Source organism: Zonotrichia leucophrys, chromosome 9, assembly GCF_028769735.1.
Source record: "Zonotrichia leucophrys gambelii isolate GWCS_2022_RI chromosome 9, RI_Zleu_2.0, whole genome shotgun sequence".
Classification (NCBI taxonomy): domain Eukaryota; kingdom Metazoa; phylum Chordata; class Aves; order Passeriformes; family Passerellidae; genus Zonotrichia; species Zonotrichia leucophrys.
Genome location: NC_088179.1, coordinates 4,075,902 through 4,099,573, shown reverse-complemented (window position 1 = coordinate 4,099,573; position 23,672 = coordinate 4,075,902). Strand labels below are relative to the sequence as shown.

Genomic DNA, 23,672 nt, shown 5'->3' with positions numbered 1-23,672 from the left:
CTCCCTGTTCTCCCTGCACAGCAACACTGAATATTCATCAAGTGACCCTCATTGTCCTCAGTGTTATCATGTCATAAAGTGGCATCCCACAGTACAGCAAAAAAGCAAAAATCAAATCCTGATTGCTCTCCCTGCCCTGAAAAAACCCTCCATGAGGAGCATCTATGGCAATAAACACAGAGTTAGGCACCACACCCACTGAACAGACCAAGCAACATTGGGACTTCTCAAATACAGAAAATGTTTGGATCAAACCTGTTTCCAGCCTGCTCTGGGCAGATTTGTGGTTATCTCACTGTGCCCCACACTGGGGCTGAATTAAGGCTGTCCTGGTTTAGCAATGGTATTTCCTAACTCACTGCTCCCACTGAAACTCCAAACCAGGCTGCCAGTCCCTTGCTCCCTCTTCCTCTCTCTCTCTTTTCTGCATCAGGATGGAGAGGAGAACTGGAAACACAAAATGTTGTAAGAACAATTTACTGGAAACACCAATGAGATAAGAAAAGGAACAGTAATAGCAACCATATTAAATAACAAAAATGATACAAAAGAGAGAGAAAATGCCCACCATGGAGCCCAACCCCGCCCACTGTCACTCCAACCCTGCCCTTCCTGGCTGCCCCAAAAATTAACCCTGTCCTGGCTGGAACAGGACAATATTTCAAACATACCACCACAAATTAATATTGAGTACAATAAAGAATCATAATAAACACAAAACAGCTTTTTAGCATTTTTATTACAGTTTTAGCTAATTGTAGTACACAGATAATAACAGGTTTTTGTACCAAGAACTAGTAACTTGTGCTATCAACTCTAAAGCTCTGCAAATTCAAAAGTATTCTTACTCCTAATATAAAAACCATCACAACACAGTAAAAGAAAAAGAACTGTGGCCAGTTCAACAAACCACCAAACAGAATTTACCTTTTGTCCCCAAGCCTTTCTGCTACTCATATTTTTCTTTTACCAGCAGCTTTTCTGAGAAAAGTAGTCTTGCTTTTCATGCCTTAGCACAAAACCATCCATTTCAAGACCATCTCAAGAAAAGTGAAGGAGAACCTTCAGAGACATCAGGCACACTATGAACAACTGTCCCAAAGACTTGGGAAGATGCAGTAATTAATTATCTAAAATGGCTAATGCCATAAACTTGGTTTTTCCCATTAAATGCCAAAGCAACATACAAAAATATTTCTCCTGTTGAATTTTTAGATCATTTTTTTGATCAATTTAGATCAAACTTTTCTTTGCTTTATAATAACATGAAATGCTTTAGCCTGAACAAATATTTTAATAGATATGTAAATATTCCAAAGAAATAATTTCACAGATGGTGACCAAACAGCACTAAACAAATGGACAATGTGCTCTTGTTCCCATGTTAAAAATAGAGAAAAAACCTTTCAACCCAATATACACAGTGAGAGTGACAAGTACAACCAGGCCCCTGTGCAGACATTTTACATTTCACAGTTTTTCTTCAAGTACAGGCTCATGGTAATAGAAATAAATAAGGTGTTGTGGAGTGTTCTGTGGCAGTGCTGCATTACTTTGGTCCTACACCTTCTTTTGAAAAAGCAATTCAAGAATTAGAAGCACATGTTTTTCTCACCAAGTTTTGTGGGTAGAGGTTTGACAAAATGGGATTTAACTCTGCTGTGCATACAAAAAGGTTCTCATTTTCACTTTTGTCAAGGTAAGGGAAAGTCAAATGAGTTGTGTCAAAGTTTGGAAGACAGAGCTGGACATCCCCAGCTACAATGCAGGATTTTACTTCACATTTTTAGAAAGATTCAAACATAAAACAGCAGTTTCAGGCAGGTAAAAATTCCAACTGATATTTATATTTATATTTAATCTAGCCACTGAAGCACCACTGGAATTATACATTAGCTGTAGAAATTCTATTATTTTTTCCACAGGAACATTAACAAAATTATAAAAGTCACAGCTGCACCTGAGCTCAAAGAGCCAAAAGAAGTTGCAATTCTATCTATTTGTTTATTAGCTGCTCAGATAAGGATGTTTTGTGATAGAACAGATGAAGAAATCTGATTGCTGGCTTTATCAGGAGCAGCAAAGAACCCAGGGTGTGTCACTGCTTGCCCTGTCAGCCACCAGCTGGGCACTTGTGTTGATTATTCATTATTTGCAGCAAACACAGCACAAGGAATGATCTGCAGCACAAGCCCAGCCAAGATAAAAAGTCTCCTTTGCTACCAGGATTAAAAAAGAGATCTTGGCCTAATAAAAGGAAACAGAGACTCTTCTGAAGTAATACTGCTGACTCCATCCTGGAGCAAGAACTTAAAATACAGTTTGCACTGATCCTGTCAGGAACAGGTCATTTTTAAAAAGAGAAGTGTGCTAATATATATTTTTACTACATGTAACAGTTTACAATGCCCTAAAAATAGTATGAAAATACTTATTAGGATTTATAGAATTTCTTATCCTTTGGATGTAGGAAACACCCATGCATAGAAAACTACTCTTTGGAGTTTACCTCTTTCAACAATAAAATCAGCCTTATTCAAGTTTATTTGGCTACAATAATGCCAGAAAATAGCAGGAGTGACTTGTGATGGCCTACAAGAAACTGTTCAAAATTAGCTGCAATAGAGTAAGAGATTTTAGGAAAACAATAACCCTCAAGGGTAAATCTAAAAGAAATAATGCCTGTCATGTAACATACAGTGGCATCTCCTTTCTTTTGCTAAGACACAAGGCATGCTTGAATTTTCATTTGATATTCTGCAGAGGCCAAGGAAATCCTCTGCTGTGAGCAGAGACAGAGAAAGGGCTGCTGGTCTCACACACACATGTAAACACTGCAATATTTATAAAATTAACCTTGCAGGGGTGCAGCCTTAGTGAGGTGACTGTTACCTGGCACTGAACAAGGGATCACTGGCAGCTGCTTATTTCTAAATGGAATACAAAGTTAAAAGTAGGGAGCTAATAAGGTATATTAAAAAATATTATTATCTACTGCTTATCAGGCTAGAAAACTTTCAATGACTATTTTGTATCCCTAATAGGAAATTTAAAATAACCTCAAGAAAAGAAGGACTAAAGAAAATGAAAGTCAAATGTGTATAATATATAAAAATACCAACTGACTACATGTTATGAAATACATCTGACAAGGTGTTACCACAAAACAGTCCCACATTAAACTCCACAGCAAGCTCCAGATCACATGGAAGCAAGAGGCATCCTTTTGTCCTCCACCACTGCAATCCAGCTCCAGGAGGTCTCCTGGGAGTCAGGGGGTAAAATCATCTAAAAACAAGACAGGAAAATACCATTTCAGATTAAGAAACCTGAAAGAACTGCACACATTTTATAAGTCACGAGTAAACAATGACTTCATCATGAGATTAAGAAACCTGGTTCAACTATTTCAAAGACTTCTTCCATAATTCTTACCAGGATATATTGTATTGACTTTCTGGGAAATTTTTATATGTATACACACACCATCACACTGTTTAGTTTGACTCCAAGCCATCTAACTTTGCAAACAGCAGTTAATCCTTATAAATTAAAATTCAGACTGAAATCTATGGAAACACATCTTGTTAACATTTTTCCAAAACTTCTTAATACCAAGCACATTAGAGAGCAGCTAAAGGAGAAGCCCTTTAAGTTTATTAAGGTTATTTGAGCTTCTTACCCAAGACTTTACACATGGTGCCCACTGCTGTCACCTTCTCCACTTTGCATCTGCATCTGCATCTGTGCCTGCATCCTTGCAATCATCTCCTGCATGCGACGCAGCTGGAAAAGCAGCACAGAGGAATTCTGCAGCTCACAATATAATTCTTCACTGTCATCACTCTAATTCTTATTTTTATTAAAGAGGGAATCACAAAGCTGCATTTTCTTTATCTGACAGGTAATGTATTCAGGTTATGGCATCTTCCTTTACTGCTCTGCATCACTGAAGAGGCTGGCATTTACTGACTGAAATAAATAGGTTTTATTATTGTACTGTGGGATGGGATTTTTAAGCATCCCTAAGTGGAAGTCTCTAACATCACATGTATAAAAATTATGGTTCTAAAGTACTGAACAAGCAATTTACACTTACTAAAGTTTATCAGAAAAAAAAAAAAAAGCAGTCTGGTTATGTTCCTCCAAACTACTCCTGCATCTGTCATCCAAAAAAAATTGTCAGGATTATTCCCCAACTCCCTTGCTAGGGATGACTGGGTGGAAGAAAGTATTACAGGCAAACCATCCAGTGAGACACAAGCATGACTAAACTTGGTTGAAGCTCAGTTTTAGAGTATTGTATTTTAGACTAACAGACTATGTTAGAAGCAGCTTTTCATACTGAAATCAACCATCTATGAATCCCATTAACCATGACCTGTTGCTTGTGTGGCAGATTCCCATTTTTATCCCACTATCTGTGATCATGTCAGACCCCTTCCCTTCTGTCATCCACTTCTCAACAAGGCAATTAATCTCACCTATCCTAGCACAGCACCTGCTTCAGGTCCCACTTCAGCCTTTCTGCCCACATTTTGCTTTTCATTGCACTTTTTCTAGTCTTGCCTATCTATAACCTTTAAGTTTAGAGAAACAAGAAAAGCAGCATTAGAGCTATGCATTATAAATTTGTCACAGTGGCAGAATGAGAATTTCTGTTTCATTTTTTATTTCTGACTGTTTTTACCATCATTCCCTCTTTTGCTGCAGAGCTGAACTGACTTTGTCCCAGTCTGCAGCTCTTAACTGCAGAACCTTTACTCCCAGGAGGACGATTCTCCTTGCCCAAACTGTGTGTTACATCCATTGCTGACCAGTAAAATGGAATCATGTTTTACCAGATTCCACTTGTTCCAAAAAATCCCTTTCCTGAGTCTCCTCCTCCTTCTGTTTTCTTAGTGAACCTTTAAATAACCTTATATTGGCATATAACTGTTTTTCCTTTATGAATTACCAAGATCATATAAATGTTTGCTCCAAAGTAGCAACAAAACAAAAATTCCCCCATTACAAGAATATAAAGTTCTGTCATCTTACTTCTGCTTCCTTCTCAAGCAGAATCTGGTCTTTATTCACTTCTTCATCTTCTATTTTCCTAAAATAATATTAATATTGTTAGAAACATAAAACCATTAAGGTTGGAAGATTGCTGAGTCCAAGCATTAACCCAGTATTGTGTTAACCCACTAACATGTCCCTCAGTGTCACTGTCATATTTTCTGAAAAATCCTTTTGCCAGGATTCTTCTCCTGGGAAGCTGAGAAGCCTCAAAATAGAATGAAAACAATAATTATCTGCTTGCTTCTCCTGTGTTTGCTGCTTTGGAATGTGATCTGGAGATGGTTTACCAACATGTTTGATTGGTTTCCTGTAAATTGTATTTATTTAATGACCAATCACCATCAGCTGTGTCGGATTCTGAAGAGTCAATCAAGAGTTTTTCATTCTCATTCTGGTTAAACCTTCTGATGCATCCTTTCTCTTTCTTTAGTATAGTTTTAGTATAGCATATGATATAGAATGGAAAGGAAGGGATAGGAAGGAATAAGAATAGAAAGAAGAAAAATAGGAAAGGAAGAATAGGAATAGAATAGAATAGAATAGAATAGAATAGAATAGAATAGATAGATAATGATAGAATAGAATGAATAGATTAGAATAAATAGATAGAAATAATAATAGAATAGAATAGAATAGAATAGATAGATAGAATAGAATAGAATAGAATAGATAGAATAGAATAGAATAGTAGAATAGAATAGAATAGATAGAATAGAAAGAATAGGATGAATAGTAGAAAGGATAGAATAGAATAGAATAGAATAGAAATGAATAGAATAGAATAGAATAGAATAGAATAGGATAGAATAGAATAGAATAGAATAGAATAGAATAGCAATAGAATAGATAGAATAGATAGAATAATGTGAGAATAGAATAGAATAAATAGAATACAATAGAATGAATAGAATAGAATGATAGTATAGAATAGAATAAATAGAATAATGGGATAGAATAGGATAATGTAGTAGAATAAAAGAATAGAATTAATAGTAGAATAGAATAACATAAGATAGAATAATGATAGAAAGAATACGGATAGGATAGAATAGGATAAATCATCTAATCAAGCAAGTGCCATCAAACATGTAAAACAAACAAATTGGTGTTTGTTAAAAAGTTAACAGAGAAGTACATTGTAAAAAAATCCTGTGTAAATAAAAAGAAATAAATTATTGTAAATAAATCCTAAGTGAAGAAATACATTGTAAAAAATCTGCTGTGCCCCAAAACCTCAGAGATCATTAGTGAGTACAGAGAAACACCTATTGTAAGCACTCCTGGTAGCAAAAGTGCAAGCTTGAAATAAATTCACATGCAATTTACCCTCACTTACAGTAAACCTAACTACATTCTAGTACCATTTCAGAAATGTGAAAGGAAATGGGCCACTTAACTAGAAAATATACAAAAAGATGTTTCAGTTTCACATACCCAACTTAACAGCAACTTGAAATCCTCTAAAATTGGATGACCTTAGGTCACATTACCTCTAAGGCCTTTGTACACACCTGTGGGATAAGAGGTGCCAGAACTTGGGAAGTTTGGGGATTTTACCTTGAATTTCAGAAAGCAGGATTTCAAATCAGGAGAGAAGAGGATTTTATCTTGCCTGTAGGCAGAAAACTCTAAAAGGAAAACTCTTTTTGCTGAAAACTGACCAGACATGTTACAAAATGTCTGTTAACAGCTCGATGTGGAAACTTTTGCAAAATGCCCCAAAAACCCCAAAACGTGCAATTTGGAACCCTCTAGTGGCTGTAAGAAGAGATGCAGCTGAAACACCAAAACCAGGAATCGTGCAGTTTCCCTCAAGAACTCCCCAGCTCATCTTTACAGACCCTGCTCTTGTGTTTAAAAATTGGGTGTTTTGCCAGTTCTCTTTCCAGGAAAGCTGTGTCCTATCCAAGCCAGCTCAAAACAAGGCTAACAGTGTGATAGCTACTATTGATGTATGTCATGTGTAATAAAGAATTGCAAACAAATTTGATCATCTCTTTTTAAAGCCTCCATCCAAATATTCTGGTTGTTAATTCTGAAAAAAACCTCCACACACTCTTTTTAAGATATCAGCTCTGATCTAATTTGCAGATTTTTTAAAGACATTTATCATAGACATCTGTCCTACTTAGGACCTTCAACACTCCAACCCAACTATGTTTAAACCTCAGACCAAAGCACAGATCCATTCCCACAATTTCCTAACTCCCCCACCATCACTTCAGATTTAGCAAATATTTTTTTTGTTACACTCTTTGTAAGCTGCTCAACAGAACTTGATGTTGACTGGAGTTACAAAGCTGCCTTTGGTCTACCAAATGCTAACAATGCAATGGTAGGTGAGACACAGAGAGAGCAAAAGAGAAATTCAGAGGAGGAGAAAGCAGCATGCAACCATGAGATGCCAACCTGGTGCCTCGTTTGAGCCTCTCAGAGCGGAAATTCTCATAGTGGAGATCCTGGGTCACCTCCTGAAGGTCCTGCATGTGGGTGCTGGAGGAAGCAGAGTCATTAACAGATAAATTGTGTCACATCAGTTTGCTTAAGCAACTCTGGCATCAGCACTGGCTTGGATCAATGTGCTCAGCATGCACACCCACTTAGCATACTAATTTAAATCTAATTTCAGTTCAATTGGTGCAATAAAGGACACTGAGAGGTCACCTCAGCCCTGAGAGTGCCCTGACAGAGCTGCACTCCTGGGTGAGGCCTTTGATGAATCTGAGCAAGCAAAACAGAGTAGCATAGACCAGGAAAAAAACCAACCAGGGGGCTTTTCAGGTCTGCTCCCTTGCAAATGTATCTACTCATAGATATATTGAAATCAGCACAACTTGGTTTATGTTCAGGGGATTTGAGCAGCAATACAACACTGCATTGGATAAAAGAAGCACACAAATCACTGTTTTCACAGAATCACTGAGTAATTAAATCAGAGAGGACCTGTGGGTCCTGTGTGGTCCAACCTCTGACTAGGCCTAGCTCAAGGCTGCTCATGGCCTTCTCCACACAAATTCTGAACGTGTCCAGGGATTACCCAACTGCTGCAAACCCCCAGGGCAGTGCTTGATTATCTTGGTGATTGTTTCCTAAACTCCCATGTAACTGGAATGTTGTAACTTACATTAACATGGTCCTCAGCTTCAGGAAGTCATTATGCTCTGGATTCTCCACTTCAACTACACCCCATGGGTAGAGGCGACCTCTGACTTTTTTGCCTTTTGCTTCAATGAGTTGATTGGACCCCACTACACAAAATGGAATGCTGGCCTGAAAGCCAAAAGTGAAAAAGTTACTTACAATAAACCAGGACAAACAACTCCAAGAACAACTCTTGTTCTGCTCAGCACTGCATATTATGGTAATAAGTTCATAATTCTTTGAAATTAAAGGTGTAAAATAAATAAAAGGAACTGCTGCCACCATCCTCCAAGCTAGGGAAGCCTGGGCAGAGACACTTCAGGTGTCTCATTTCTGGGTGACTCACTCCAGGTTGCATTGCAGCTCCTGTCCTAAAGCCATCTGAGCAGTCTGAAAAAATACAATATATTATCCATGTATATAACCTATTAAACCAGTCATACCTTCAGGAGTCTGGTCTGCTCCTTAAAATCTTCATCCTCATCTGATTCAGCATCAGGCAGGTGATAAATTTTGATGCCATGCTCTTCTATTTCATCCAGAATCTGAGATATGCAATAAAATAAATAGATATAATGTACATGGAGAATCAGTACTTTTAAATCCTAACAGAAAATTACTTAATACACAGGCTCTTAAGAAATCTGGATTTATCTTATTGATCCAAATTGCTCAGCAAGGATTTGGTTTTAAATACTATATTTGTTCATGATATTCAACAATTACTTGCCATGGACTTTCATACAAACAATAGTGTTCACAAAACCACCATCCTTTGTGGAAGCTCTGCCTTGTTAAAACTTTGCAATTTTTTTTAATAATAATAAAGGTGTTGACACAGAAATTATACTTGCTTTCTACAGCTTAACCTCCTTGCTCTTACATCTGAATTACTACTTGGGGGGTAGGGGTGGGAGTGTTTGAAAAACTGAGATATAAACACTACAAATACTTTTTTCTTCATGATTGACAGTAATGGTACCCGCACCAGGAATCCATCTACCACAGACCCCAAATTTTGCTCTTTATAAAAGAATAATCTTTACTTCTGCAGAATTCTAGCACTCTAAACACACCTACTAGAGTATACTATATATAAAGTCTTCATTTTTATTCCAGAATAACTGACAAAACCATAGTTTTCAATGCAAGAGCTAAGACTGGAGCATGCCTGTGACGAGTTAATTCTAACACTTCTTTCTGAACTTCCTAGCTGTTATTAGCTCATGCTGGTTTGCTGAATCCCCCCTCCTCCCAGCAAACACAGCATCAAGCCCTGCATGACTGGATGTGTTAAGAGGTCTTGCCTCTGGAAGACAGAACTGGAATGCTTTAGGAGTGATATAAGGGAAGAAAAACAGCCTCACTATCAAACATCTCTGAAAAATCCCATTTTTTAACCATCAGAATTCTGACTGGGGAAAAAACCCATGTGCACATTATAAATGCAGATACTATCTCTGCTTTAGGATTGATTAAACAGGTAACTGAGCAATTACCATCAGCAAATGTATTTAGATATTTTTCCAAAGTTTCAAAATTCACTCAATCTAACTGTAAACGCAGCCAGATTACCATTTTACAAACAGCATTCTAAGGACAGTTTCTCATTTAAATACATAACAAAATATTTTACAGGATATCAAACTACATATTAAGTGATGCTACACTGTGCATGAGATTCTATTTTCCTCAGCTAGGACAGAGCAAGGTTAATGAGAATGCCCCCACTGCCACAACCAAAGCACAACACATTTCTGCAGGCCAGAAAAACACTCACCCTCTTCTTTAGTCTCTCTCTCTCCTTCAGAGAAAGTGTATCAGCTTTTGCAATCACTGGTACAATATTTACTTTGTTGTGTATGGCCTTCATAAACTCAACATCCAGAGGCTTAAGGCTAAAATTAAAACATGGAAAATTTTTATTTATTTTTTACTCTAAATTACCAATTTATTTTCACTCCGACAGAAATATCTCTCTTTACACAGAGAGAAAGAACACAGCCAATTAATGTCAGCAGTTACAGCAGCTGCTTAAGTAATGGCAACCTGATTCTGAAAATTTAAGTCACCAGGCACAAACCAACTCTCTAAAATAAAATAATGTATAAAAAATGACAGAGAAACACCTACCCATGACCAAATGGTGAAATGAAGTAGAAACAGCAATGAACTCGATTATCTATGATATGCCTTCTGTTCAATCCACTCTCATCGTGCAGGTATCGCTCAAACTGCTCATCAATGTAAGAGATGATGGTCTTAAAGCTGGAAAACAAACACAGATTTGAGGAATCACCAAATGGCCCTCAACTTTAGGACTCTTTCAAAGGTAGTATTAAACCACTAAGATAGCCTGCTGGTGAACCAGTCTTCTGTTGGGCAAAAATTCATTTACTGATTCTATAGAACAGGGAAAACAGAAGAGCACATCTTAAAATTTTATTGGAATTCTAGAAAAAAATAAGCATAGCTACTATGCATATCACATATGTATAGAAAGATAATATATACATAACCCAGCCTTAGTTCTAAAACAAATTTCTCTTGGGTTAGTGTTTATATCTTGATTAGCATTAACTACACACTGCAAAAAAGGCTCTGCTACATCCAACCTAAATCTATTTTCAGTTTCAAATCATTGTCCCTTGCTCTGCTACTGCAGGCCCTGCTGTTAAGTCTCTGTCCATGTTTCCTGTGAGCCCCTTGGATATATTTCAAGGCCTCAGTAAGGTTTCCCTGGGTCTTTTTCTCAGATGGAGCCCCAACTCTCCCAGCCTCTCTTTACTGCTGTTCTGGATCATTTTTGTGGTTTTCCTCTGCATCTGCCTTAACAGGTCCATGTCTGCCATGTGTCAGAGCCCAGAGCTGGATGCAGATCTCACAGGAGTGGGGCAGAACTCCCTCCCTCAGCCTGGGACACTCATGGCTTTCAGGGACTGCCTGCTCATACCCAACTTTTGTCCACTCATGTCCTGATTCTGGCCCAGATCTACAGGAGGGGACAACTCCAGAGAGGAACAACTTATAGCAGTGTGCTGAGCCCTGGATTTTATTTACTGGACACTGCTCATCACTAGAGAGCAGCCTCAGGCAAGGAGGAGGAAAGCAGAGCAACAGGAACCATGGCCATTCCAACTGCAGCTGAACCACTGCCACAAACAGCTGCCCCTACAGAGAGGAAATCCAAGACCAAATCAGTTTGCTTAGTGAGGGATGAAGAGGAAGCAGAAGAGGAGGCAGGGCCAGAGATAATCACCCAATTGCTATCCTTGATGAAAAGATGTCAGCTGCCCTTTGGGGACACCCTGGCATCCTGGCTGCTCTGGTGCCAGGACATGGTGGCCCACCATGTGGAAGCAGATCATAGGGAAGCCAAGGAGCTGGGATCCCTGTCCTGGCATTGACAAGGGGATTGGGATGAGGCCAGAAACTCTCAGCTCTGGTGGTGACTTCTGTCAAGTGTGAGGGAAAGGTATTCCCTCAAGGATGATCTAATGGTGTGACCAGGCAGGTGGAAGGCCATGGAGGAAGGTATCCAGTACCTGAGAGAATTAGCTGTGCTGGGGGCAATCTCTGGGGTTCCAAATAACCATCAGTCCCCTGCAGATCCTCTGAGGTCCTCTGTACACAACCCACGTGGCAGAAGTTTGTACAGACAGAAGTTGTACATGTTGTATGTCAATGCAAGAAGGAGAGCAAACAGTGCTTCAGGTGACCCAGCTCTGGCAACATGAATATTAGTTTTTTCCCTCCTGACCAACCTGCACCTCAGCTGTGCAAAGACTGTCCAAGATTAAGAACAGATTTGAAAAACTCTAGCAAACTAGAGAGGAAATGTTCCATACTCCACCAGTATGGGTCAGTCCCTGCTGCTGGGAGCAAACAGCCCCATCCTCAGGACACAGGATGTACACCACGTGGTAACCTGTGGTTTCACCTACATGGCCACACAAAAGACATCAGGAAGTGGGATGGAAAAGCCACCACTGCCTCAGCAGCAGGGGGGCAGGAGCTGACAGGAAGTACAACCACCACAGGAAATTCTTCAAGCATAAATGCAGCTCCAGCTTCCAGTGGGCAGGTCCTCAGACAGAACAGAAGGGCTGATGTTACTCCTGAAGTGTAAGCTTTCAGAACACTGGCAGTACATTGATGGCATCATCATGTGGGGAAACATGGCAGAGGAAGTTTTTGAGCAAGGGGAGAAAACAATCCAGATCTTCCTGAAGGTTGGTTTTGCCATAAAACAAAGTAAGGTCAAGGGACCTGCTCAGGAAATCCAGTTTTTAGGAGTAAAATGGCAAAATAGGCATTGTCAGACTCCACTGGATGTGGTGAACAAAACAGCAGCTCTGTCCCCAGTGAGCAGCAGGAATGAAGCTCAGGCTGACCCAGGGGCTGTGGGATTTTGTAAGGTGCATATTGCAGAGCACAGTCAGATTGCAAGGCCTCTCCCTCATGTGACCCAGAAGAAGAATGATTTCAAGTGGGGTCCTGAACAACAACAAGCTTTTGAACAAATGAAACAGGAGATTGTTCATGCAGTAGCCCTTGGGCTCACAGGACAGGACATGTGGGCTTGAAGCTGAATTTCACTTCATTGGGCAATTTAATTTCCAAAATTATGGGGAAAGGCAGAGGTTGCCTTGAGGTTCAGGGGTTTGAGAGATGTGGGAAAAGGAATTACCACTGAAAACTGATTTGACCTCAAGATTAGTTCTCAGTGTTTACTATAATGTAAATTTGTAAAAAGAAAAAAAAACCTAAACAAACAAACAATGAAAATCTAAGTTGATGAAAAGCACTTAAAAATTAGGCACAGAATCTGAGAATGCTCAAGTGAACGTGGACAAGATCCAGGGGTGGATTTTTGCTTGCACTGAAGAGTAGGTGATTTACTTTCTCAGAGTATTATTGAGAATCAAGGTCACTGTTCACTTAAAGCTCTTTCAAGCAAAATGGAAGTTAACAAAGAAATAAAAAGCATTACAAAATTGATTTCAAGATGTGCTAAAGTTATTGATTCCTCTTCACACGTATTGGAATTCATTCATGACAGCAGGATTAAGCTTCTTCAAAATTAGAAAACAAAAAACCTCACCTCAAAGTGAGCATTTCACAGGCACACACAGCACACTCTCACCCCTCAGAAGAGATAAGAAATCCATGTTATTCTCCATAGGTAGATGAAGAGATGCTGTGTGTGCACGTACCAGTCCCTGCAGTTGATGGCATTATCAAACTTCTTCAAAATTAGAAAACAAGAAACCCCACCTGAAACTGAGACTTTCACAGGCACACAGCACACTCCCACCCCCCAGGAGAGATAAGAAATCCATGTTATTGTCCACAGGTAGATGAAGAGATGCTCTGTGTGCACATACCAGTCCCTGCAGTTGATGGCATAATCAAACTTGCTCAAAATAAAAAAACCCCACCTGAAACTGAGCATTTCACAGGCACACAGCACACTCTCACCCCTCAGAAGAGATAAGAAATCCATGTTATTCTCCACAGATGGATGAAGAGATGCTGTGTGTGCACGTACCAGTCCTGGCAGTTGATGGCATAATCAAACTTGCTCAAAATTAGAAAACAAAAAACCCCACTTCAAATTGAGCATTTCACAGGCACACGGCACACTCTCACCCCTCAGAAGAGATAAGAAATCCATGTTATTCTCCATAGGTAGATGAAGGGATGCTGTGTGTGCACGTACCAGTCCCTGCAGTTGATGGCATAATCAAACTTCTTCAAAATTAGAAAACAAAAACCCCACCTCAAACTGAGCATTTCACAGGCACACACAGCACACTCCCACCCCCAGGAGAGATAAGAAATCCATGTTATTGTCCACAGATGGATGAAGGGATGCTGTGTGTGCACATACCAGTCCTGGCAGTTGATGGCATAATCAAACTTGCTCAAAATTAGAAAACAAGAAACCCCACCTGAAACTGAGCATTTCACAGGCACACAGCACACTCTCACCCCTCAGAAGAGATAAGAAATCCATGTTATTCTCCAGGTAGATGAAGAGATGCTGTGAGTGCACGTACCAGTCCCTGCAGTTGATGGCATAATCAAACTTCTTCAAAATAAAAAACCCCACCTCAAACTGAGCATTTCACAGGCACACAGCACACTCCCACCCCTCAGAAGAGATAAGAAATCCATGTTATTGTCCACAGATGGATGAAGGGATGCTCTGTGTGCACATACCAGTCCCTGCAGCTGATGGCATAATCAAACTTGCTCAAAATTAGAAAACAAAAAAACCCCACTTCAAACTGAGCATTTCACAGGCACACAGCACACTCCCACCCCCCAGGAGAGATAAGAAATCCATGTTATTGTCCACAGATGGATGAAGAGATGCTGTGTGTGCACGTTCCAGTCCCTGCAGTTGATGGCATAATCAAACTTCTTCAAAATTAGAAAACAAAAAACCCCACCTCAAACTGAGACTTTCACAGGCACACAGCACACTCCCACCCCTCAGGAGAGATAAGAAATCCATGTTATTGTCCACAGATGGATAAAGGGATGCTGTGAGTGCACGTACCAGTCCCTGCAGTTGATGGCATAATCAAACTTCTTCAAAATAAAAAACCCCACCTCAAACTGAGCATTTCACAGGCACACAGCACACTCCCACCTCCCAGAAGAGATAAGAAATCCATGTTATTGTCCACAGATGGATGAAGGGATGCTGTGAGTGCACGTACCAGTCCCTGCAGTTGATGGCATCCCCATAGCCCGGGGTATCCACGACCGTCAGGCGCAGCTTCACTCCCCTCTCCTCAATTTCCACTGTGGAGGCCTCAATCTGCACTGTGCGCTCAATCTTGTCTGAAAAACAACAAAACTGCATCTGCACAGCCCAGCCTGACACCAGGGCACCCTGAGATCAGCTCCAAAAATCAGCTGGCAGAGAAAACAGCAAAAATATTATTCTATCCATTGCATTCAAAAAGGCTCAGTACAAAAATTCCTTCAGCGTTATTAGAGGACTGAGTATGAGATTCCATCATTTTCTTGAAAATAACATAGAAATTCAGGCAAAAGGCTCTGAGACAAAACCATCAGTAAGGGGAGAACAATATAAAATTATATGTAATGGATTTTTTTTCTTGAGGCTGGAAGTAATAAGTAGCATCAGCGAACATGATAAAATTTCACAACATTAACACAAATTTCTACATGTTAATACAAATACATCTCATTTCCCCTCTATTTCTATTTTACAAGAGACAAGAAACAACTGTTGATCTATACAAAGCAATTCATTCAACAGGTAGCCAAAAGACAAAAATTGCATCTTTTATCTTATTACAATGTTCTCTTTTGCTGGATTATTTCATACCTTGATAACAACAAAAACAGGACAAGAAAATGAAGAATAAGAAGTGAAGTTTCATTCATTTTAGTCATTCACTAAACATCTACCTAAAGTTGAAATAAGTTGCAAACAGGCATAACCAATTCATATGTTTACAAATGCAACAGATTAAAAACGAAATAAATTCTCTGATTGTTTTAGTTGATTGTTTATCTTACTGTGACACAAAGACTGTTTTTAAGCAAAAGAAGGGATCAAATTTCTAGGTGTTAATACAAATACAAAGACTAAATAACAAAGACCTGGTGCAGAAGAAAACGGTTTTATCAAACAGCTGAAGTGTCAGGAAATGCATTAGAAACTACTGGAGCTGGAAATCACTGCTGGCTTTTACCAAAACTCACAGATAAAAGCAATCAACTCCAAAAACCATTGAGCAAAGATGTATTTACCAGCAGCTCCTGGGATTATCCTTTCTGGGTACAGATCTGTCAGGAACAGGCTGTTTATTAATGTAGATTTTCCTAATCCAGATTCACCTGTGATTCAATAGAAAGATAAATTCAATATATTTACATAAATAATTTCAAGAGTGTCTCACAGTATTATCTGACTACAGATTTTTTCATATTTCTTTCAAAGGAAGAATTTACATATTTTTAATTTTGGATTAGGCAAGTTTACACAAAAAGATTGAATAACAATTTTTACATCTTGGCTTTGTAATGCACTTTGCCAGAGCTCTCACTGATGATCTGTAATTAATGCTGCTAGCCAAGGGGAGTTGTGACCCATTTAGAATTAAGATTTTCCATTTCATCTCCTGATTTTTTAAGACAAGCTTTTCTGTGAAATATCATACCCAGTGAGAAGCTCTATCCTGTCAAGGCTTTATCATCAATTTAAACAATGAAAAATCCATTGCTGAACTTCTGTACAGCCAGGCTACATAAAATGGGATTTATTTATGTTTTTTAAGCCAGTAGGGCAAACAAGAATTCAAAGCAAGAGGAATATGGCCACTGAGCAATTTTATATGAACTAGAGGATTACCAAATTGTACTGTAAGTATATTTTTGTTCTAGAGATACTGATGGCCATGAGGAAAATTTAGACTCATTAGAGATCAAGATTTTAATCAAAACAAATGTTTATAGCATAAAAAAGAGTAGCAACTTGAAATGCTCAGTACTTGAGTTTACTGAAGAGATATTTTTCTAGAATTTTAGTGTTATTTCAGGTGTTGATAGGATTAAATAAAAAAAAAATTAAAAAATGATGGGCCACAGAATGTCTGAGTAACACTGCAATATGAATCAGACAAAAACATCTGAACAACAGGGAAAAAAGGACAGAAATTGTTTTGAAATGAAGATTTGAGTAGGAGCTGCCAGTTTCAGATTGTGCCAGTGCAGCCTGCACCAGTGAGGGTGACAGGCACCCAGAGAAACTCAACAGTCACATGGAATTATTTCAGCAAAAGCATGATTTCATCCAGTGCCACATTCCACTGTCTCAGTAAGGGTAAATATTACACAAAAATCAGTTTTCATAGTCACTGTCAATGATTATGTTGGCTACAGTAGTTTAGTGACTTTTAAGTGAAATAACTATTTAGATGAAGTCATAGCTTAATAATGAGAATGAACATAAAAATAAACACAAGTGACTGGGATTTCTTTGGGAGCAACACAGCCAAGCAGCCAAATTCTTATAAACTCCAGCTCATATTTTCAGATACCACAGCAAACAATAGCAGGGGGAAAAAACATAACCAAAAGCTGTGGAAAAAAGCAAAATCATTGATTAGGTTTCTGTCAGCACAGGCAGCTTTAAAGTATTATCCTGCTCAGAAATGAAGGAGGATGGCAACTTAATGAAAAATGAGAGTTCAGAACAGGCACTGACACAGCCCACAAGAGAACATACTTTAACTCCATGCATATTTGAAGAGAAAGCATTCACATTCCAAACTGTTGAAATAACCAACAATTTAAAGCACAGTTTATTTTATCTTACATCAGCTGCCTCCCTCTGCTAGTGTGGCTTAAAATACCACTCCAAATTTTCAATGAAATTATTTTTTTTCCAAGTCCTCTTCCTTTAGTTTCCATTTATCCCTTAAAATACTGGCAGGCAACAACAGTAAAGTTCCACTTCACTCCAACATGGGTGGATTAATTCTCTTTCTGTCACTCTTACACCATATCATTTGCCCTCTATTTCTATTTTACAAGAGACAAGAAACAACTGTTGGTCTATATAATTTTACATTGCTCTCTTCCAGAACTGTTTGACGTGGCAGGATTTGCAATTAGAATTCAAACAGATCTGGAAGTTTAGAGAAAGCAGATCTTTTCTTTCTCAAAACTGTTCACACTTTTAGGATCACTGAACAGTAAATTCTGAAGAGTCAGAGTAGACAGAATAATTTGAAGCAGCTACTTATGGTTTGGTTTTACTCTTGGATTTTATGAGGTTCCTTTATGGCATCATCCACATCAAATACAGTAAAAAACTACAATAAAATTATAGGAAGACAAAGATAAGGAAAAACTCTGTACACCACTGAAGAAAGTAGGACAAAAGCAGGGCTAGGGCTGTCATTTGGCAAAACTAATGAAAGGTTTGAGGACAGGCTCTCCCTGTAACTACTGAAATCCAAAACCATTAAAAGTCAAACACCTCCTATCATCATCACTCTCTCACCTCTCCTGCTCACTCCCACTGTGATCTCTCTTAGGCAAATCTAGCACATAAATGGGATTTATTTCTTGTGGGGCCAGGTAATGAAGAGCCTAATTCTATTAGGGTGTTTTTTGTAAAAGCCTATTTAAAAGCAAGAATTAAAGAGTTCAAACAGCAAAACTCACAAGTTATGGCTCACAGAGAGACAGAGAAAACACCCAAGCCTGATCTGGGAGTCTATTGAATTTTCAAGAATAATTTTCAACCCATTTCTCAAATGATCAAGGTATTTCTGCAGACATCAGATTTTTTGTCAACACTCCCAGATTTTTTATCAAGACTCCCAATGAATTATCAAATAGAATAACACTTTAGGTTACAGCTGCTAACATAAAATCATGATTAAATTAAAAAGTAACAGCTGACATCAAAACCAACTGATCCAATTCTCAGTCTTTCTCACTCTTTTACAAGAGTATTTGGAAGGTTGAAAAGATAGAGGTCAGATTGTTTTGAACTAAAGAAGAATAAACAACATTTTAAATGGAATGGTCTGCTTAATACAAGACTCTTAATCCAAACACACAAATGAACTAAGACAATATTCAAATGCAAAACCAGTTTTAAATTATATTTGAAATGGAGTGCTGGAATCCTGTAGGACAGGGCAGAAGGAAGGAAGGAATGAGTGATTGCTGGAGTGCACAATAAACTTTCTTCACCCACAAACAAACTTATTAATTTATTCAAGAATGGTTTTAATGTGGTAAACAACTGCTGCAAGAATCAACAAAATATAAAAGAAAGCTAAATGCAACAGTAAAGGAAAGTTTTGATGCAAGCTGAAGCCTTAGAATAGTGCAAGTAACATTTGATTTAACTTCAAATTCCCTGTGAGCAAGCGCTAATTGTGAGAAAAACTACAAAATGTTTCCTTACCAACCACCATCAGAGTAAATTCAAAGCCCTTTTTCACAGACTTTCGGTGAACCTGGTTGGGAAGGTTTGCAAATCCAACATAGCCAGGAGTTTCTGGGTTGGTGAATTGAGCAGGCTGTTGCTACAAATGAAATTTAAAAAAAATAAAATAAGACTATAATAAGCAACCAGTCAAGATTTAGAAGCTTGTACAACTGCTTTCCTCACTTAACTCAAAAGGTTTGAAGCTATGGGACAGAGAGGAAACTACTCAGAGGTTCCTGCTACTCAATGGTTTCACAGAGAAGTGCAGAACAACTACATTGACCTAGAGCTTAAAAAACAAAACTTCACTTGTTCAGATATCCAGCCAAGCTCACTTTAAGTGAAACAGAAACAAAATCCCAAATAATTATTTACCAAAGCATGACAAAGTATGAATTGTGGGCACTCATCACTTTTTGAACAGGCTTCGTGCACAGCTAAAATAAAATAGTTTTCTATGACCATTCCTGATCCTTTTTTAGCACATCCAAAGCCAAACCCTGAGCAAGCTGTGAAGTGAAAGCCATTGGCTGGAGGTGCTCTTCAGAGAGCTCTCTTCAGGGGTGGGGAAGGGGAATTTACACAAGAGAATGCTCACTGCTACAGATATGGCAGAGAAATCTTTACATCTCTTACTTCCCTCTTCAAACACATCACTCAAACATCCTTTATCACTCATTTCTCTCCAATAAACCAACATGGGCATTTCACCCATCATAGCAAATGCTAGGAGCCAAGAATGAGATGAATCCCAGCATGACAATAATATTTTAGGTTATAATACTTGAAATGAAGGGTTTTATTGGAGAAGCAGTTGATTCTATTAGTAAAGAAAGAAATTAAATCTAAACCACCATTTTCTTAAATGATTGGAAAGGAAGTTTCAGTGAAGATGCAGCAGGGAGCTTTTATCCAACTCTGACCAAAATGAAATCCTTCCAAGAGTATTAATTAACTGCAGAGATTTATACTTGCATGAAACTACTTTAATCTATGTCTTGCATCACTCATCTTTCAATATTGTGGCTCCTATAGGCAGTAAATTTTGAATGCTCTTCATATCAAACAGATGCAAGTTGCACAATAATAATCATTGAGGATTAATATTTAAAAACAAAAAATGTATCTCCCATTGTTGCATTGGAAGACAGAAATTTTGTTCTTACCTTGGACATTTTTAGGCAAGGACAGGAAAAAATCTGAAAAAAATAATAATGTTTATCAGCTTATTAAAAATTGTATGAGGAAAAAACTCACCTACAAACCAGTGTAATATTTGCTGTTGCACAATAAATTAAAAAAGGAGCATCCCTGACTGGCTGTCCAGACTCTGAAAGTGTCAGATTCTTCACAGGCACAAATATTTGACTCTGCTGTTCTAACAAGGGGCAGAATTTTCAGCTACAATTACTCCTATAAATGCAGTCAGACAAGAAATTCAAGCAACATGAATGTGGGGTGCTGAAGGCAGCAGATGTGTGACAAACCATTCTGAAGCCCTCAAAGTCCACATCCTTTCTGAAAACTCACCAAACCAAACACCTTGCTAAAAGACACCTTGCTCTTTAGAGAAAAGTTTCTTCAAAGCCAAAAAAACACAACACCCTAACTCATGTATTATTTTTCCTTTTCAAGCCTCTTTGTCCTCAACATTTCCATCCATGCTTGAGTGTTTTGTAAAGAGCTCACAGCTTCAAAATGAAACTTTTTCTCTTCCTCTTTTATCTAGATGCTTGCAAACTCAGTCATTCTACCTCCTGTTTACCAATATAAAATTTTCATATGTAGCTGCATGTGAAATAAAAAACAGGCACAAAAAAAATGTTTAAAGATTTCTTATCTAACACTTCTGTGCAAAAAAAATCTCTTAACAAAGCCTCACCAACCACCAGCTTGCATGATTTCAGGAGAACATGTGATTTACTGTGGCAACATAAAAATGCCTGCATATGCTGGATCTGCAAGTGATAAAAGCTCAATTCCCCTTTCTAGACCTTCCCCTGGCTCACCCTCTTACCACAAGGTATCAGTTCCCACTCCAAAGCCCTCAGCCACCTCTTACCTAGCTCACTCTCACTTTATTTCCATGGATTTGAAATTATCACTAATAATTCTTTCCATCTTCCAAGCAGATTTTGTCAGCAAGCCCAATTTGTGTGAAACTACACCAAACTGCTTCAGTTTGCAGCACCCTTCAGTCTGTTCCTCCCAGCAAAGAGATATCTTGGAATCAAAACAAATAGCAGAACCCCAACTTTTTGTGTCAGGCACAAGGTAAAGTTGTTTCAGTGTGGGGATGATTTCCAGGATTTTCTTCTCAAAGCTACCATACAGGTGTATGTTTACACCATTTTAACCTCATTTGGGTTTGATGGGAGTTACAGACTGAAGATGTTGAACTTTGAAGCAGTTTGGTGTCCTTTCTCATGAAGCAAAATTTGCTGAGCAAAATCTGGCACCCTGATTACTGGCACAAAATAAAAACTGGATAACATGGTTCTCAAGTGAAATTGTAAGATAAAAATAAAATCTAGTATCTGCAACATCTGCATTTCAGTCCACAGAACAATCTATGACTTGTGATGTATTCAGCTAGTGAAGAACTTGAGCCTGTTATATCATGTGAGATTGCTCTGATAGCAACTCTTCCTTCCAAGAGTGTTTCCTGCCCAGTGATGTCATTGATTCCTGCTTAAGCATTCTCCATGAGAGGTTTTCAATGCCAAACAAAACCAGATCCTGCTGGAACACAGAGGAACATTCTTTTAATTTGTGAGACTTGTCTGTCACCCAACTATTTCTCAGAGGAGGGCTAAGAGACGAGGAAAGTTTCTCACAGCTACTGAGGAAACGAAGCAGCGAGCAGAGTTATGCAGACGGCTGCAGCTACATTATGTTTTAACACAGAGAACAAGCACAGAAACTTTTCAGGAATGATGTTTCCCACAGCGTTCCCGCCAGGTCTGAGCGCTCCCACACAGGCACATCCGAACCCGAGGGCCAAGGCCCGCAGACCCGAGCCCAGGGCAGCGCACGGGGGGCTGCGGGCTGAGATCGGGGTTCGGGTGCATGGAAGCAGCCCAGACTTTCTCGGGAGCTGGTCGGACATGTTCCTCACCCTCCGGTCTCTACAGCGCGGTGCAGTTTTCTACGAGAGCACGTTCAGAAGGGACTGCCTTGCCCGCCGTGGGAGGGGCCCCGCCCGGGGGTCCCATGGCGGCCACACGAGCACCAAGTCCCGCGCTGGGAGGGCGGCCAGGGCGCCTCACACCTCCCCGGCACCGCCCGCAGCGCGCATCGTCCCGCTCCTTCCTCACCATCACCCCATCTCAACCAAACCCCTCACGTTCGGGGGTCCGGCTGGAAAGGACAGAGCCATCCCAGCGCTGCTGCCCGCCGTGTCCCCTCACGGCCGGCGGGACCCCGCGCTCCCGGGGCGGGGCAGGGTCCCTCCCTCACCTCAGCGCCTCCCGCAGCCGCCGGCCCCGAGCTCCGCTCCCGCGCGCGCACGGCCGGCCGAGGGGGCGGGGCCGCCCCGCCCAAGGCCACGCCCCCCGGGCGGTGCAGGGCCCCGCGCGCACGCGCGCGCCCCGTCCCCATAGCAACCCGCTGGGACGGGGCGGGGCCGCCCGCATGTTGTAGGTCACGCACATCCCCTCTGCTGCACCAAGATGGCGGCCGGGCCGTCGGCCTCGTACCCAGCCTAGGCTTCGCTGCGGGCCGACTAGAGGTAACGGCGGGCCCGGCGCGGGAGGGCGGGGACGGTAGCGCCTCCGGTGAGCGGGAGGAAGGCGCGGGCCCGGCGCTGTGACCGGGCTCCTTCCTTTGCCTGCAGCAAGATGGCGGCAGCGGCGAGAAGGGCGGCAGGCGGGATGTGCAGCAGCGCCCGGCCCCGCTCTATGGTCGCGGCCGCTGCCATTGGCGCAGCGCGGGCCACGTGCCGGCCGCGCGCCCCGCTCCGAGCCGGGGTCCCGCTCCGCCGCCCCGGGGCCCCGCTCCGCCGGCAGCGCCGCCCGCGGGCGGACAAAAGCCATGAGTCATGTCCCGCTCCCTTCCCCTGCGGCGCACCGGCTGTGGCTGGGCCCTGCCGCGCTCAGGGGATGCGGCGGAGGGAGCGATCGCTTCCCCCGCCTTCAACCTGCCCTGTGTCCCCCCTCCCCAAGGGCAGCGGGCTCCATCCCCGGCGCTCCCCAAGGCTGAGGATGCGCCAAGGGCCGCGCTGGGGGAGGGCTGTGGCCTCACCTGTGACACTGCAGGTAGCGGCAGCCGCCTCTGGGCATGATAGCCGCGGAAATTCAGCCTCTGCTGACCTGCTCTCTGTGCCTGCAGTGTGGTTTTATTTCGAGTTATTTATAGACCGGGATGATCCAGCAGCCCTGAAGAGAGTTAAACATAGGGCACTGCTGATTCTTGAGCTATAGGTGAAATGGCACATGATAAATAGCGTTTCCCGTGATGGCTTTCCCCAAAC

At 40.6% G+C, this 23,672-nt stretch overlaps 2 protein-coding genes across 4 annotated transcripts in view; one reads left to right on the top strand and one right to left on the bottom strand.

Annotated features, from left to right (window-relative positions):
* Positions 1-720: 720 nt before the first annotated feature.
* On the bottom strand, positions 721-23,462 carry SEPTIN2 (septin 2). Of its 3 annotated transcripts, none has more exons than XM_064721156.1 (13): positions 23,444-23,462; positions 20,368-20,400; positions 19,178-19,298; positions 16,003-16,089; positions 14,937-15,060; positions 10,339-10,473; positions 9,986-10,103; positions 8,649-8,750; positions 8,189-8,334; positions 7,474-7,557; positions 5,041-5,098; positions 3,683-3,786; positions 721-3,288 (listed from the first exon to the last, which is right to left on the bottom strand). In XM_064721156.1, exons 2-12 carry the CDS (start codon positions 20,374-20,376, stop codon positions 3,691-3,693), a joined length of 1,080 nt encoding a protein of 359 aa, XP_064577226.1. In that variant the 5' UTR covers positions 20,377-20,400; positions 23,444-23,462; the 3' UTR covers positions 721-3,288; positions 3,683-3,690. The 3 variants fall into 3 exon arrangements, with proteins under 3 accessions (XP_064577226.1, XP_064577224.1, XP_064577227.1); XM_064721154.1 differs by lacking the exon at positions 23,444-23,462 and adding an exon at positions 22,661-22,857; XM_064721157.1 differs by lacking the exons at positions 14,937-15,060; positions 16,003-16,089; positions 19,178-19,298; positions 20,368-20,400; positions 23,444-23,462 and adding an exon at positions 13,422-13,437.
* HDLBP (high density lipoprotein binding protein) overlaps positions 22,793-23,672 on the top strand; it is a 37,310-nt gene continuing 36,430 nt past the window's right edge. Inside the window, exon 1 of the mRNA XM_064721152.1 lies at positions 22,793-22,931. The gene's annotated coding sequence lies outside the window, so the exon portion shown is untranslated. The remainder of the gene's footprint in view (positions 22,932-23,672) is intronic.

Coding starts and splice junctions, on each gene's coding strand:
- SEPTIN2 (XM_064721154.1), bottom strand. CDS start 22,801: ATGGGGACGGGGCGCGCGCGTGCGCGCGGGGCCCTGCACCGCCCGGGG. Junction 10,104..10,338: donor ATTTCACCATTTGGTCATGG/GTAGGTGTTTCT, acceptor TTTTAATTTTAG/CCTTAAGCCTCTGGATGTTG. Junction 3,787..5,040: donor TGCTTGAGAAGGAAGCAGAA/GTAAGATGACAG, acceptor CTGCTTTTCCAG/CTGCGTCGCATGCAGGAGAT.